General features: G+C 38.7%; 1 protein-coding gene across 2 annotated transcripts in view; it reads right to left on the bottom strand.

Moving 5' to 3' along the window:
* ST18 (ST18 C2H2C-type zinc finger transcription factor) overlaps nt 1-11,752 on the bottom strand; it is a 180,858-nt gene extending 169,106 nt beyond the window's left edge. Inside the window, exons 1-2 of one of the 2 annotated variants that reach the window (XM_040432086.1) lie at nt 11,613-11,752; nt 10,279-10,283 (exon numbers count right to left, since the gene is read on the bottom strand). In XM_040432086.1, coding sequence (XP_040288020.1) covers nt 10,279-10,283; nt 11,613-11,743 — 136 coding nt within the window. In that variant the 5' untranslated portion in view covers nt 11,744-11,752. Of the gene's footprint in view, nt 1-10,278; nt 10,284-11,565 lie in introns of both variants that reach the window. The other variant, XM_040432085.1, reaches the window with a different exon arrangement.
* Between the last annotated feature and the right edge of the window lie 6,730 nt (nt 11,753-18,482).

Below are 18,482 nucleotides of genomic sequence, written 5' to 3'. Positions count from 1 at the left end.
TTAATATGCACATGGAGATTGTTAACTTGCTTAGTATTAATAAAAGCATAGAAATGGAAATCCTACATAAATGTAATGGATTAATAGTGTGACTGTCATCAACTGTAGAAAAATAGTTGCTTTTCCAGATCACCATACCAGCTAAGGTGCACGGAACACGACCGGACCAGTCTTGATAGATGCAATGCAAAAAAGGAGACGTTCCAGCACACGGTAAATCCACACGGTTATTCGTCTTTATTGGTCTTCAAAATAGAATCAAGTACAGCATGTATGTACACCCACCACCGTGAACGGTTAACCTAGTTATGACTAAGGACCATGTAAAGTCCGAAACATGTTAACCGTTCACGGTGATGGGTGTAGATACATGCTGTACTTGATTCTATTTTGAAGACCAATAAATACGACCAACCGTCTGGATTTACCGTGTGCTGGAACGTCCCTTTTTTTGCATGTAATCAAGTGCGTCAACTGTTACCAGTAGAAACCAGCAACATGTTAAATGGAGCTATCTGGGCTATAATATTGGCTGTCCTAAGGACAAGTGCAAACAGGTAATAATTATAATTGTTAACATTGGAGACTATGTTAAGAATAAGTGCAGCAGTCCAGTGGGGAGGGTGGAGAGGATAGGAGTAGTAGTACAGAGGGCAGTTGTAGTAGTCATGGAGGTTGCTTTCCTCATGCTCCTTTGGACCGTGCAATGATATAATGATGCATATGGTAGTTCAGTGCAGTGCAATGACAAGAAGGCTGGGTGGCAACAAATCCACTGTACTTTACTGAGGCTACTTGGTACACAGTCCTCCAATGGGCCCAAGCTTTGACACCATAGTGGGCCCCAAAGGTTTAGGAGAAAAAAAAAACATTTAGAGCTGCCTTTAGAGACACTAAAATGCAACTAGGGTCTGTTTATGGATGAATTTAGGGGTTGGACCTCGAGAATAATTTCCTCTGGTGGGCCCAAGGAACCCTTGTCAGACACTGTTTGTAAGTGTACAAAAACGAAACAACCAAAAGGGATCCTCATGCCCAAGCTAACATTAGCATATACAATCCATATTGCGGCAATAGTACGAGGATCAACCTGTAAACAATCACGAGCACCAGCTCCCATGAAAATACAAAACCTATAAAAGAGACGAAGCTGACTCCGTACTATTGTCAATTATCAAATACTTTATTTATTACAAAAAATGATATATATCACAGACATAATCATTAAAAACCAAGTGGGCAGAAAAAACACCATCCTGAAGGGACACAGGCTGCAGGCAACATTATCATAAATTGATGCATAGGTAAGTAATAAATAAATTTGTATGTAAATCATAAGTATCACAAAGGTAGGTCATAAGTCATACCACACTGTATGTTATGGGGAGCCGTAGGTGAGGAAAATAATAACTACCGGTCCAGAGAGAGGATCCAAAAAATAATAATCACCCACCTCTACCCATACAACCTGAGCAGCATAGAGAAAAAGTGAAGGAGAACCTACCAGGACAAGTGCCGTGTGTCAACCAACAAGGATGGCGTTACCCCAACGCGCGTTTCGGTGTGCCCTGGCACATAGAGAACTTGGAGACACCAGTTTACATGAGGTAAATGACACTACAATTTCCCAGTGCTCTCTGACCAGCTGCAGTGATTGATATGGGAGAGACAGGGTTAGGTGTAGATCAGGGTGCCTCAGTGTTACAACACCCTGATACACAGTAACACGCATGGATCCCACTATGCTATATAATGAGTGGTATGGCACCACAGCTGTGGGTACCCTGCAACGTTCCCTCTGACCCTGCTTCCCAGTTAGAAGACTGTCATCTAGTTCACGCTATTGCAGTATGTCTCTGCTCAACGCGTTTCTTCTATATAAGAATCATCATATATATGCCATCAAGTATACCCCCACTATTCACTTTATATGTCACAAATAGAAATGCTGAATCTTACCAATGCAGAATAAATAGTGCTTGCCTGTGGAGGCAAGGACTTAGTTTATTGTAGGTTAAAAATCACAATACATTAGCTAACCTGAATTCCTCTTAAATAAATCTAACCCTGAGGAACAGACCAGACTTTAACCCTTTCAGGACCAAGCCATTTTTCACCTTTCTGCCCAGGTCATTTTTAGCAAATCTGACATGTGTCACTTTATGTAGTAATAACTTTAAAACGCTTTTACTTATCCAGGCCATTCTGAGACAGTTTTAGCATCACATATTGTTCTTCATGACAGTGGTAAAATTGAGTCAAACATTTTTATTTTTATTTATATAAAAAATACCAAATTTACAAAAAATTAGCAAATGAGCAAATTTCTATTTCTCTACTTTTATAATAGATAGTAATAACTCAAAAAATAGTTACTACTTTACATTCCCCATATGTCTACTTCATGTTTGGATAATTTGTGAATGCCTCTTATTTTTTGGGGACATTAGAAGGCTTAGAAATTTAGAAGCAAATCTTGAAATTTTTCCAAAACCCACTTTTTGAGCACCAGTTCAGGTCTGAAGTCACTTTGTGAGGCTTACATAATAGAAACCACCCAAAAATGACCCCATTTTAGAAACTACACCCCTCAAAGTATTCAAAACTGATTTTACAAACTTTGTTAACCCTTTAGGTGTTCCACAAGAATTCATGGAAAATGGAGATGAAATTTCAGAATTTCACTTTTTTGGCAGAGTTTCCATTTTAATAAAAAAAATTCTACTAACAAAGCAAGGGTTAACAGCCAAACAAAACTCAATACTTATTGCCCTTATACTTAAGTTTACAGAAACACCCCATATGTGGTTGTAAACTGCTATATGGGCACAGAAGACATATGGTTTTTGGAAGGAAGATTTCACTAGGATAATTTTAAGCTGCATGTCACATTTGAAGACCCCCTGATGCACCCCTAGAGTAGAAACTCCAAAAAAATTACCCAATTATGGAAACTATAGGATAAGGTGGCAGTTTTGTTGGTACTATTTTAGGGTACATATGATTTTTGGTTGCTCTATATTACACTTTGTGTTAGGCAAGATAACAAAAAAATAGCTGTTTTGGCACCTTTTTTATTTTTTGTTTTTTACAATGTTCATCTGACAGGTTAGATCATGTAGTATTTTTATATAGCAGGTTGTTACGAACACAACAATACCAAATATGACTATTGTTTTGGTTGTTTGTTTCAGTTTTATATAATAAAGCATTTTTGAAAAATAAATGATTTTTTAGTGTCTCCATATTCTGAAAGCCATATTTAAAAAAGAAAATTTGGGCGACTGTCTTATGCAGGGGCTCATTTTTTTCAGTATGGGATGATGGTTTGATTGGTACTATTTTAGGGTGCGTATGAGTTTTTGATCGCTTGCTATTACACTTTTTGAAACCAAAAAAATCATGTTTTAGTGTCTCCATAGTATTAGAGCCATAGTTTTTTCAGTTTTTGGGAAATTGTCTTAGGTAGTGTATCATTTTTGCGGGATGAGATGCCGGTTTTATTGGCACTATTTTGGGGGTGCATATGACTTTTTGACCGCTTGCTGTTACACTTTTTGTGATGTCATGTGACAAAAAATTGCTTTTTTGACACGATTTTTTTTTTTAAGGTGTTCACCTAAAGGGGTTAGGTCATGTGATATTTTTATGAGCAGGTCGTTATGGACGTGGCAATACCTAATATGTACCTAATACTTTTTTATTTATGTAAGTTTTACACAATGATATCATTTTTTAAACAAAAAAAAATCATGTTTTAGTGTCTTCATAGTCTGAGAGCCATATTTTTATTTTCCCTACAATTTTTTTTACTTCATTTTGGGAAAAAGAAACTTTATTTTTACTTCAAACTTCAAAAAAAAATTCTGTAAAACTTAACTTTTTAACTTTTTTTACACTTTATTTTTTGACCCACTCTGGGACTTCAACTTTTGGGGGTCTCATACCCCTTAACAATGCATCACAATAATTCTGTATTGTGATGGATTGGCTGTAAGTGTATTACCAGTGTTATACACTTACAGCCTGCTTGCCTGTGAGATCCTAAGGAAGGCATCAGGCTGCCTTCCCTGCCATTGGGTCCCTGTCATAGCAGCGCCACCCCGCACACGTCTGAAGTCTGCACGTGCCGCTGTCAGCGCTGACCATGGCCATGCAGGGGTTAATGCGCTGGCATTGTTGATTTCACTGATGCTGCTGCATACAGCAGGGGTCCGGCTATCAGTGACTGCCGGACCCCTGCCGCGGATCGGGCGGGTGCTGCTCCTGCACCCGCCAGATCAGTGCGCTGAACATGTTCGGTGCTGGGCGTTAAGTCAATTCTGGTTGCGCCGTACATGTACGGCACTAGGCGTTAAGGGGTTAAAGGGGTTTTCCAGGCACCTGATATTATTACCGATCTTCATGATAGATCAGCAATTTAGGGGTCAGAAAACCTGCACCTCCACTGATCAGCCGTTCCTTGCATCATCCGGTGCTGGAACTAGCAATTTGAATGGAACAGGAGGCACAGCTCCATTGAAAGTGCAAGGTTACTGCAGCTCAGCACCCATTAACTTCAATGGGGCAATAAACCAGTACGGACACTACACTTGAACGGAGCTGTGCTACCTGTTCCATTCAGGGTGCTAATGCCACCACCAGAGGCCGCAGGGTAGAGGTGATCAGTGGACTTGTGGGGTGTCAGACCATCCCCAATCTGATATTAATGACTGATCGTAAGGATAAATCATCAATATTAGGAGCCTAGAAAACACCTTTTATGTGGCTTTTATAACTGGAGAGGAAAACAGCACTACATTATTGACCAAAAATCCCATTGCTCACTGCAGAGTCTTTCATGCAGCGATGCCATTTGCTAAATCTTTGTTTTCATTTATTTTAAAGTTCTACAGCCAGGAAACTTTAATAAATATCTATATTTGTGTTAATTATCATGTTTCTGTCAAAATGACAGAATGAACTTGAAAAATTGAGAAAAGCAGCAGGTTGTAGAAACCAGATGAGAGGGTATAATGATAGTAGACAATGCTGCTTTTATGCTCCACTGCAATCCTTATAAACAGAACCACAGACACGGGCACTCAAAAAAAGTATGCATTATGTATCTTTCTTGCAATTATCCCCCTAAAATCAACACTGGACTGCCAGGATCAAGTAAATATTGTCATAGTAACTAAAAGCATTTTTGGAAGAAGTCACAACAATAGCCCTTTTAATAACTTTGATTATAGATGGCGTTCTTTTGTTTGGATCTATTCACTCTAAACCGGAAAATTTAACATTTTACATACTAGAAAATGGGCTACATAAAGAGCCACATATCATTCCACACAATGGCTTATCATCTCCTGATTTAACATCCAACAAACTCCAGTTTTAAATAATAAATTAAACATAGTCTAAAATGCAAATGAAGTTTTTCTCAATAACACTGCTAGCTATTGAGAGATGGTGTAAAGGGTTATGATAATTTAAAGTATTATGAACTGGAGAAAACAAATAAAAAGCATTTTCAGTGAATATGCTCAATTCATTGAACTATTCTCTCAATCCACTTAACTACCCACATGTGTACAATAATGATTTATAGACATTATGCCTAATTATGCATATTTGGGCTGTGTTAAAGTGCCTAACAAAAGCTCTAGAAAGCAACAATTACCTCCGTTGCTTAGTTACATAGTTTAAAATATTCCTATTAAGTGCAGATTACAGGGGGGTAGAAAAGCACATGTGCGGCCCAATGCATTTCACTTTTCTGATGCCAGACTGTTAGCATTTTGGGACATTTCCAACTTACCTAATGTTTGGTTCAACTGTTTGTTATGTGTTAAAAGAAAAATATTTATTAATTATATTTAAGAAAATAGGATTCATACCGTGAAGGATGATTTGGATTTTTCAAAAAGAGGTTTTAGTCCAACCAAGTAGTTCTCACTTTTAAAAAAAATCCTGCTGTTCTACATCCCTTGTAAGCTGAATACAAAATTAATTTGGCATGCTGATGAAATAAGGGATAACAAACAAGTCCTTTTTTTTTTTTTTTTCATTCCTAATTTTCTCTCCAGTTAGAAAATTGTGGTCTATCATTAGACTCTTCTGTGTTTCGCATTTATAGTCTTAGCGTCCATAATGATTGCATCAATAAATTTCTTTTTCATAGGAAGTTATTACTTGTATACAAAATGATAAATACGTGATGTATTATATTGTATGATAAAGGAATTTTAATTGTAAAGCATCAAGGATTCCTGCATAGTGGGAATGGCCAATTACAAATAGGTTCTAAGCTAGTCCCTTTTTTCTTTTTTCTTTTTTTTTTGTTATGTCCATTATGTGACCTTGTAGTTTGCTTCTAGTCAATTACCATGGGGACAATCTGTTGTGTTACCCAGGGAGCATCTGTGCATATTTGCCTTCACTGTCTATGCAAAAAAAAGTGGGGTCTTATCATAGTACACTTCAGATTTAAAGAACCTCAAGAAGCACACAATGGACTCATGAGACTATTAAAGGAACGCTTAAAACAAGCCAAACTGTAGGAGGCATTTTTTAATAATGCTTATTCCTATCACAGGCCATCTCCAACATATCCACAGCCCTTGCAAACATCTTTTAACCACTTCAGCTCCCCTAGCTTAAACACCCTTAATGACCAGACCACTTTTTACACTTCTGCACTACACTACTTTCACGGTTTATTGCTCGGTCATACAACTTACCACCCAAATGAATTTTACCTCCTTTTCTTCTCACTAATAGAGCTTTCATTTGGTGGTATTTCATTGCTGCTGACATTTTAACTTTTTTTGTTATTAATCGAAATTTAATGAATTTTTTTTTTAAAAATGACATTTTTCACTTTCAGTTGTAATTTTTTTTTTTTAAATGACATTTCTATATACATTTTTCTCTAAATTTATTGTTCTACATGTCTTTGATAAAAAAAAAATGTTTGGGTAAAAAAAAATGGTTTGGGTAAAAGTTATAGCGTTTACAAACTATGGTACAAAAATGTGAATTTCCGCATTTTGAAGCAACTCTGACTTTCTGAGCACCTGTCATGTTTCCTGAGGTTCTACAATGGCCAGACAGTACAAACACCCCACAAATGACCCCATTTCGGAAAGTCGACACCCTAAGGTATTCACTGATGGGCAGAATGAGTTCATAGAACTTTTTATTTTTTGTCACAAGTTAGCGGAAAATGATGATTTTTTTTTTCCTTACAAAGTCTCATATTCCACTAACTTGTGACAAAAAATAAAAACTTCCATGAACTCACTATGCCCATCACAAAATACCTTGGGGTGTCTTCTTTCCAAAATGGGGTCACTTGTGGGGTAGTTATACTGCCCTGGCATTTCAGGGGCCCTAATGCGTGAGAAGAAGTCTGGAATCCAAATGTGTAAAAAATGCCCTGTAAAATCCTACAAGTGCTCTTTAGAATTTGGGCCCCTTTGCCCACCTAGGCTGCAAAAAAGTGTCACACATGTGGTATCTCCGTACTCAGGAGAAGTAGGGCAATGTGTTTTGGGGTGTCTTTTTTCATATACCCATGTTGGGTGAGAGAAATATCTCTCTAAATGTCAACTTTTCCCATTTTTTTATACAAAGTTGTCATTATAGAGAGATATTTCTCTCACCCAGCATGGGTATATGTATAAAAACACCCCAAAACACATTTCCCAACTTCTCCTTAGTACAGCGATACAACATGTGTGACACTTTTTTGCAGCCTAGGTGGGCAAAGGGGCCCAAATTCCAATGAGTATCTTTTAGGAGGGCATTTGGATTCCAGACTTCTTCTCACGCTTTAGGGCCCCTAAAATGCCAGGGCAGTATAAATACCCCACATGTGACCCCATTTTGGAAAGAAGACACCCAAAAGTATTCTGTGAGGGGCATGGCGAGTTCATCTAATTATTTTTTTTTGGCACAAGTTAGCGGAAATTTTTTTTTTTTTCTCACAAAGTCTCCCTTTCCGCTAACTTGTGACAAAAAATAAAATTTTACATGAACTCACTATGCCCCTCACAAAATAACTTGAGGTGTCTTCTGTCCAAAATGGGGTCACATGTGGGGTATTTATACTGCCCTGGCATTTTAGGGGCCCTAAAGCGTGAGAAGAAGTCTGGAATATAAATGTCTAAAAAATGTTACGCATTTGGATTCCGTGAGGGGTATGGTGAGTTCATGTGAGATTTTATTTTTTTGTGACAAGTTGAATATGAGACTTTGTAATAAAAAAATAAAAATATCAATTTCCGCTAACTTGTGCCAAAAAAATGTCTGAATGGAGCCTTACAGGGGGGTGATCAATGACAGGGGGGTGATCAGGGAGTCTATATGGGGTGATCACCACCCTGTCATTGATCACCCTCCTGTCATTGATCACCCCCCTGTAAGGCTCCATTCAGAGGTCCGTATGTGTTTTGCGGATCCACGGATCCATGGATCGGATCCGCAAAACACATACGGACGTCTGAATGGAGCCTTACAGGGGGGGTGATCAATGACAGCGGGGTGATCACCCCATATAGACTCCCTGATCACCCCCCTGTAAGGCTCCATTCAGATGTCCATATGTGTTTTGCGGATCCGATCCATGGATCCGTGGATCCGCAAAACACATACGGACCTCTGAATGGAGCCTTACAGGGGGGTGATCAATGACAGGGGGGTGATCACCCCATATAGACTCCCTGATCACCCCCCTGTAAGGCTCCATTCAGATGTCCATATGTGTTTTGCGGATCCGATCCATGGATCCGTGGATCTGCAAAACACATACGGACCTCTGAATGGAGCCAGCCTTACAAGGGGGTGATTAATGACAGGGGGGTGATCAGGGAGTCTATATGGGGTGATCACCCCCCTGTAAGGCTCCATTCAGACGTCCGTATGTGTTTTGCGGATCCGATCTATGGATCCGTGGATCCGCAAAACACATACGGACCTCTGAATGGAGCCAGCCTTACAGGGGGGTGATCAATGACAGGGGGGTGATCAGGGAGTCTATATGGGCTATATGTCATTGATCACCCCCCTGTAAGGCTCCATTCAGACGTCCGTATGTGTTTTGCGGATCCGCTGATCCATGGATCGGATCCGCAAAACACATACGGACGTCTGAATGGAGCCTTACAGGGGGGTGATCAATGACAGGGGGGTGATCAGGGAGTCTAATATGGGGTGATCAGGGGTTAAAAAGTGACAGGGGGGGTGTAGTGTAGTGGTGTTTGGTGCTACTTATTACAGAGCTGCCTGTGTCCTCTGGTGGTCGATCCAAGCAAAAGGGACCACCAGAGGACCAGGTAGCAGGTATATTAGATACCTTTTAGGGGTTAAAAAAATCGCATCTACAGCCTGCCAGCGAACGATCGCCGCTGGCAGGCTGTAGATCAGCTAGTTTACCTCTGCGCGTTCACAGGAAATCTCGCGTCTCGCGAGAGGACGCGCCGCCACGTCCACCCAGAATAACAGGGCCGCCGCAAAGACGCAATCCTGCGTACGGTGGTCCTGTAGTGTTAAAGAGGACCTGTCACATCTTCACAGAACTAAAACTGTCTGCATACCATTAGAACCAGCTTTTTTTAAAATCATTTCTAGCCACTATTTGCCCACAATTGGTGCTATTAGTTCTATCTCCAAGTACCAGTTGGAGGAGCTATGATAAAAAACAAATGCCGGAACCAGTGAAGAGTTGGCTGTAAAAGTAAGCTACCAGTTTTAGGTCTGTGAGGATATGATAGATGTTATTTAAATAATGTTCTGCTGCCACTGAGCCCTTCCACACATCTGTTTTCAGGGCTGAAACTGTTATTATGTCAAAGGGACTATTATTGCTTTATACTAGATGATGAGAGATTCTGGACATTCAGGTTCCAGATAAGTAGGTATTCGCTGCATCTTTCCATAACATAACAAGTATAGATTGGGAAGACTGGTCAAAGTTTTATGCCAATGTTAACTGCATTTGTGGAAGAGACTTACTGATGTAGCCAGCATTATTTTGACACCAGCTGCACCAGGGTGGTCTCTTTACTGCCATTTATTGTATTACTATTATTTGTTTTTGCTGTGGTAATGCTTTAAGCCAATCAAAATAACATTGGCTACATCTGTACCATTCATTTTCAATCTTTCTCTTTTATTTGGAATTACAATTTGCTTTTAATTATTTCTTTCTATGTGATGTATCCTCATATACCTACCATACATACTCTTTCTTTCTAAACCACTAGATATCTGGTGTATACTCATCTGGTCAACTATCTCTCGGCTAACATGACAATCTGGGTTGTGTGCTTTACAAATGACTAAAATAGAACTAACCAAACTACTGAATGTAATGATCTCATGGTATTTGGCACAGTTGATCACCCTCCACTCCTACGCCCTCCCCATTCCTCAGGTTTAAGAGCCCGTTCATAATTTTTACTTGGAACTTTTTATTAATCAGCAAATGTTCCTTATTTCTTCTCTAAATAGTTGGGATATTCCGCATCTGTCAATGTGTCCAAAACAGGAAATCTAACTAATAAGACTTTTGATGGGGTTGCTCATGCCTGAGTTAATACTAGAGTATCAAAATTCTCAGAGGTCAGTATCAGAGATCAAGTCCTGGACTTTTAAGAATCTCCAACTTGCTTCCCTTGCCAAATTTTCACAACTTTCTTGCCCAAATCACTATTTCTTAAAAAATATTTAAATTCTAATTCTAGTGAAAAAATAGCAAATACAACTACTACAGCTTCCGAGCTGTCTTACATCTAGACCATGTTTTACTCCACCAGGCGTACAAAATGATAATTAAGATGGGCCTGCCACACACCACACCCCTTTTTTAGATCTGGCGTGAGCGGGGAAGAAGTCACAGGGGCACATTTATTAAGATCGGCGTTTTAGACGCCGGTCTTAATAACTCCTAAACTGGTGGCGGATCCGCCGGATCCTCCGCCAGTTCTAAATGTAAGACTGCTTCCTGGCTGTCTTACATTTAGACCATTTTCTATGCCTAAAACAGGCACAGAAAGCGGTAAATCAGACGGGCCTGACGGTCTGTCCCATTCCTTGTCCACGCCATGCCCACAATTTTAGACTAAATTAATTAATGACCCCCACAGATTAAGCAACATGGCATGCTACAGAATCTGGGGCAGATATACACCACAAAAGTGGCATATATCTGTTCATAAATGACCCCCAGGATGCCTGTCAGTGATTGCATACATTGGTTCTGGTCAGTTGTTCTGTTTCACCCCTCCCGCCCCCCACACACACACACAAACCATCATGCAACATATTTTATATATCAGTACAGATACATTTTATTAGTTTGATTTGGGAAACAAATTCTTCAAGAAATATTTCTTAAAAAGAGATGATAGTACTTCTAATTAACATTGAGTTCTCACATGGATATCTAAGCACTATATCAAGCAGGCATAAAGATATATTGAACAATACTTATTAGTATTTGTATTGAAATTTTGTATTGAATATGAAATGGAACACATTTAACAACCTAGACATTTTTTGTAGTTCTGTATTACATACCTGTAGTAGTACAACAATGTTTTTTCATGAACTTAAAGCTCATCAGCTCAGATTTGTCCTCACTGTCTTCTTCAAGTTCCTCGGTGGGATTATAGTGCTGGGGTTTCATTAAAAGTGATTTTCTTTTATTGACTGGAGCAGGAGAACCTTGTTCTTGAAATTTCCTTTTTTTTGACATAGTGCAATTGTAAGCACTGTAAAGGGGACATTGAAAGAAGTAATTGGTAAACTGTTTCTGAATATTTACAAGATGAGCTCTATGTAATTGACGTGAACTGGATTTATTTTACACTTACATTTGGTGTGCTAAGATACATTCTTTTGCCTTTGCATATTGCATTTTAAATAAAGCGTGTTAGTTAACCAGATACACAGTTCTACATAAGAACACGTTCATTTATGATATTTAACTCAGCCAAGAACACACAAGATAAGAAGTTGTTCCATTTTACTGATTTGGATGCATTGTGATAAAACAAATACACGTGCTTATTTCTATTCTGTCACAATCCAAAATACATAGAAAATGCACCATTTGTTGGGGACAACTGTATGGAAAACCTGTCACATGGCCTAACTGCCTACATTAATTACCCTGTTACCAAGTTCTAACCACTGAATCATTGGGTCTATATCAATGCTAATAATTGATGATTGGCAGAAACACAAAGCCTTATCGTGACCTTGTCTGATAAAATTTGCAACATCATCATCAACCTTCTCCTGGAGAATCTAATGACTGTATGTTGTGTCACTCCATTATTATTTCTTCTATAAATTTAGGAATGAATTGCTAGCAGTTTGTAATGAAGATCCAGATGGGTGTTACCAGTTGGCAGTGTGTCTAAGCACAGTCAGACACTAGCACCACTGATTAGACAGGGTCAGACTGTGTAGAGACACCTCCCCAAATTGTAACACCCATCTGGATCTTCATTACAATTTGCGCAGGAATAATAATGGAATGGCACAACATAGAGTAATAAGAATAGATGCTGCAGAATTATTACTTGAAGGGGAATGCAAGTATTTACTAAAACTGACATGTCAGGGGAGGCTACAGGTCCTTTTTAATCACTTGCTGCTCGTCATCTCTTTAAAAATGGTACCCACTCCGGAATGGAGTGACTGCCAAAGCTGCAGTCTGTTTTACACAGCAGGCAACCAGAAATGGTGTCCATGACTGGCAATAGTGTAGATCACGGACATTTAAAAAGGAATGTGTTATTAGAAATGACTTATTGTTTAAACCACATTTTTACGTTAAAAGTCCTCTTTTTTTAGAATTTTTGGTGAGTTTTTGTTTAATGTTCCATGTCACTATCCATATTTAAAAATAATGTATTTAATCCTGCAACTTTCATACCAGCCACTAGGTCTAATAATAGTTCAGGGCTTCCTGTCCTGTACAGGTAACTTTTCAGTAGTTATCTCGTTATCACTACAGGAAGAATTACAATGATACGCAACACCTCTGTAGCTTATCTGCTCACTCCTGACCTCTGACGGGTCACAGAGCATGCCTAGGAAACTCTCCCATAGAAGTTAATGGGGTCAGCTCCTGTCCATTTTGCCAATGGCCCATGTAGCTGCTCTCAAAAGGCAGGAAGTATTTGCAGGATTATATACATATATTTAATATAGATATTGACATGCAAAAACTAAAAAAAACTCACCAAAAATTCTAAAAAAATAAATGTTTAACATAGAAACATGATTTGAACAATAGGTCATTTTCTGGTGATCTATTCATTTTACCCCACAGATGCTGTTATCAATTGTGACCACAGAATCTAGGAGGGATTTCCCTGGGAGCAATGCATTCCTAGGGTCTAAATGGCACCATTAAACGTCGATCGAGGGAGCTGTCTGGTTGCTATGGCAGCCTCTTGCCTTCTGAATGATCTGAGACCTGTCACATAAAAAAAGTTTTTAAAAATATAAATAATATAAAAACAATCAAATCACCTCTTTCCCAATATTTCGCCGTGTTCCGCGGCCGAGAGCGGTCCGTGGTAACACGGCCTGGATTCCTGTTGAGAGCAGGAGCGCACAGCGTCATTGGTTGCTATGACGCCATGTGCTTCATGTCGCCGCTGCATTACAGTAATACACTATACGAGTATATTACTGTGCAGCGGCGGCATGAAGCGCACGGCGTCATAGCAACCTATGACGCCGTGCGCTCCAGCTCTCAACAGGAATCCAGGCCGTGTTACCGCTCTCGGCCGCAGAACACGGCCGTGTGCATGAGGCCTTAGAGTAAGGCCACACGGAGTGGCAGTGCTGCGGGCAGGTTAAGGGCCATGCTGTGGTGTGGCCAATTATGGGTGATCCTGCGTTCCTGGGTTTCTTACTTTCACTTTGTAATATGTGCAGCTATAATTTTAGGAAAAACTGATTTGTACCACGAAGCGCAAGGAAATTCGGATTTGTTGCTTATCGAAGTTTTCCTAAACTTTGGACCAAATTCCACTTCGAATGCTTCACTTTTTTTAACGCTAATCACCACTTTCTAAAATACCTGAACTATTAAACTATAAATGTATTTATCTTGTACTCTAAATACTGTGACAAAAAACAATCTAAATGGCCTGTTCATTATTTTTTGTTGCTTCACCTCCCAAAAAGCTGAATAAAGTGATCAAAATGTCATACACACTCAAAAGTGGTATCAATAAAAACTACAGACAAAAAGAGCCCCTAAATAACTCTGCAGACAAAAATATTAAAAAGTTATGGGGGTCAGAATATGGTAATTAGAGATGAACAAAGTAATAAAAAAATTTATTTGGCTGCTTCGCCAAATTTTTGGCCATCTTGATTGAAGACACTGAGCAAAATCTTGCATGGTGACGTGATTATGCATGGTTTCTGCAATCAAGATCGCTGCCACATCCTCTTCACGTACAATTGGATAATGGTTTTTCTTTACCGCCATTTCAGGAAAAATAGATTCAAAGCGCAAGGAAATTTGGCTTCTCGACTAATTAAAGTTTTCCCGAAATTCGGATCAAGGTCCACTTCAGATACTTTGATTAGCTCACCACTAATGGTAATGTCTAGAGATGAGCGAATACTGTACGGAGCAGTATTGCCTCCGATGAGCCGAAGTTATTGTTTTGCGAAGTCTCGCGAGACTTCGCGCAATAACTTCATAAATTAATTTGTACTGTAGAAAACCATTTCCCGAACTCAGGTTCGGTTCCGAGTCAATTTGCTCATCCCTAGTAAGAAAAGAAAAAGAAAAAAATGTTTTCAAATTTTTTTTTTAAGTATTAAAACACAAGAAAAACTATATAAATGTTATATTGCTGTAATCATACTGACTCATAAAATGAAGGTAACATGCCAGTTTTGCCACATAGGTAATGCTGTAGAAATAAAACCCACAAAACTGTGGCGGAATTGTGCTTTTTTTTTCTAATTTTGGAAAAAAAAAATCCATCTTCCCACTACATTGTATGCACTATAAGATAGTGCCATTAGAAAGTAAAACTTTCCTGCAAAAAACAAGCCTTCATACAGCTACTTGAATGGAAAAATAAAATAAGTAACGGAAAATAACTCGGTCCTTAAAGGAAATGTGTCACCAAAAATTTTACCTGCCAGTTAAAATCAGATAGCAGCACATCTCCTCTGATTTTATTTCCTGATTGTAGATTTTTATTTTATTTCCTGAACATTATTTTGGGGGCGGCCATCTTGCCTGAGCTGTTCTTAGCATTTACAAAGAATAAAAAAATTGCTTTGTGGCATCCCCACGGGTCATAGTCATAATGGTCAGGAGGGGGCCTCATTTTCTTCTATGGGAGACTTTTCTAGGCATGCTCTGTGACCTTGTACAAGGAAAGAATAGATGCGTTTGACAATCACCTATTGTGAATGGTGGATTTTGTGTTATCTATACACAGAGGAGATATCATTATAGGCAGTATTAAAAAGAGTTAACTGCAGTAATGTGATCTGTATAAACCAAAAAGTGGCACCAATTATTAGACATAGTGGCTAGTGTGAAAACTGCTGTTTTTTTGTTTTAGTTTAAATATAAAAAGTGAGATGGAAAATTAAAAATATCATCAAAAATTCTTAAATATGTTAAACATAAAAAAGTGATTTAAAGAGCAAGGCATTTTCTGATGATGCATTCCCTTTGAGGGGTTAAGGAAATTGAGTGGCAATTTCATTTAAGGTTAGTATACAAAATGTACAGTCGTGGCCAAAAGTTTTGAGAATTACATAAATATTGGAAATTGGAAAAGTTGCTGCTTAAGTTTTTATAATAGCAATTTGCATATACTCCAGAATGTTATGAAGAGTGATCAGATGAATTGCATAGTCCTTCTTTGCCATGAAAATTAACTTAATCCCAAAAAAACCTTTCCACTGCATTTCATTGCTGTCATTTAAGGACCTGCTGAGATCATTTCAGTAATCGTCTTGTTAACTCAGGTGAGAATGTTGACAAGCACAAGGCTGGAGATCATTATGTCAGGCTGATTGGGTTAAAATGGCAGACTTGACATGTTAAAAGGAGGGTGATGCTTGAAATCATTGTTCTTCCATTGTTAACCATGGTGACCTGCAAAGAAATGCGTGCAGCCATCATTGCGTTGCATAAAAATGGCTTCACAGGCAAGGATATTGTGGCTACTAAGATTGCACCTCAATCAACAATTTACAGGATCATCAAGAACTTAAAGGAAAGAGGTTCAATTCTTGTTAAGAAGGCTTCAGGGCATCCAAGAAAGTCCAGCAAGCGCCAGGATCGACTCCTAAAGAGGATTCAGCTGCGGGATCGGAGTGCCACCAGTGCAGAGCTTGCTCAGGAATGGCAGCAGGCAGGTGTGAGCGCATCTGCACGCACAGTGAGGCGAAGACTTTTGGAAGATGGCCTGGTGTCAAGAAGGCCAGCAAAGAAGCCACTTCTCTCCAAAAAAAACATCAGGGACAGATTGATCTTCTGCAGAAAGTATGGTGAATGGACTGCTGAGGACTGGGGCAAAGTCATATTCTCCGATGAAGCCTCTTTCCGATTGTTTGGGGCATCTGGAAAAAGGCTTGTCCGGAGAAGAAAAGGTGAGCGCTACCATCAGTCCTGTGTCATGCCAACAGTAAAGCATCCTGAGACCATTCATGTGTGGGGTTGCTTCTCATCCAAGGGAGTGGGCTCACTCACAATTTTGCCCAAAAACACAGCCATGAATAAAGAATGGTACCAAAACACCCTCCAACAGCAACTTCTTCCAACAATCCAACAACAGTTTGGTGAAGAACAATGCATTTTCCAGCACGATGGAGCACCGTGCCATAAGGCAAAAGTGATAACTAAGTGGCTCGGGGACCAAAACGTTGATATTTTGGGTCCATGGCCTGGAAACTCCCCAGATCTTAATCCCATTGAGAACTTGTGGTCAATCCTCAAGAGTCGGGTGGACAAACAAAAACCCACTAATTCTGACAAACTGCAAGAAGTGATTATGAAAGAATGGGTTGCTATCAGTCAGGAATTGGCCCAGAAGTTGATTGAGAGCATGCCCAGTCAAATTGCAGAGGTCCTGAAAAAGAAGGGCCAACACTGCAAATACTGACTCTTTGCATAAATGTCATGTGATTGTCGATAAAAGCCTTTGAAACGTATGAAGTGCGTGTAATTATAATTTACTACATCACAGAAACAACTGAAACAAAGATCTAAAAGAAGTTTAGCAGCAAACTTTGTGAAAACTAATATTTGTGTAATTCTCAAAACATTGGCCACGACTGTACACATTATACATAACATGTTTATAAATATATGTAGGTCCCCCAGCAAAAAAATAATACAAAAAATACCAAAAAAGTTTTTACCCTTTAAATGTACAGGTGATTCTCGAAAAATTAGAATATCGTGTAAAGTTCATTTATTTCATTAATGCAACTTAAAAGGTGAAACTAACATATGAGATTGACTCATTACAGACAAAGCGAGATATTTCAAACCTTTATTTGTTATAATTTCTTATAGCTTATTTCTTATGTCTTATTGCTTATGAAACCCCAAAGTAACATTTTTTTGGTACCCTTTGCTCAGGGGATATGGATTAATTAGCTGACTAGAGTGTAACACTTTGAGCCTAGAATATTGAACCTTTTCACAAAATTCTAATTTTAAGCTGCATAATGCAATTCCTTTTAATTTGCATTATTGAAATAAATGGACTTTTGCACGATATTCAAATTTTTCAAGTTTTACCTGTATATGACAATAGAAAATCAGCATTACCTTGCAATGTCTTAAATTCAAATACCTTTAAAAGATGAAAGTAAGAGTTATTGTGCATAGGACACTTCAATATATATGCTGGAAGCATACTAGGATGAGGTAGGAAGGGTCTATACGGTATAATGTATAATTGTGGGATATCAATAGCTGAATAGCAGTAACTGTATTTCATTATTCATTTAGTTTTATGTTAACAAAATAAAGTCCACGTGTAGGGACAATTGCATTTTATCACACGTATAGAACATGCATAAAACATACATCTCACGATGTCTATTATTTTCTGAATTAATGATTGGCAAAGACATACTAGTAAACGTCAGCACAGCTTAAAGGGCAGCTTGCCATTTTTAGAACAGATGTGTTTCTTAAATTTAAATAAACCGTTTTAATGCTCTATTTATGGCTTAGTGCTATAAATATTGTTTTTACACAATAAATGCCCATGTTTATCTGTTAATCCTCCATTGGGTAGCTATGGAATCCAAATCCATAGAGAATATGCAACTAAGTCCTTAACCCCTTCAGGACCCTGCCATTTTTCACCTTAAGGACCAGGCCATTTTTTGCAAATCTGACATGTCAATTTATGTGGTAATGATAACTTTAAAACACTTTTACTTATCTAGGCCATTCTGAGATTGTTTTCTCA

Source organism: Bufo bufo, chromosome 5 (genome assembly GCF_905171765.1).
Source record: "Bufo bufo chromosome 5, aBufBuf1.1, whole genome shotgun sequence".
NCBI lineage: Eukaryota > Metazoa > Chordata > Amphibia > Anura > Bufonidae > Bufo > Bufo bufo.
Note: the sequence above shows the minus strand (reverse complement) of the source record. Positions and strands in the feature narration are given on the sequence as shown.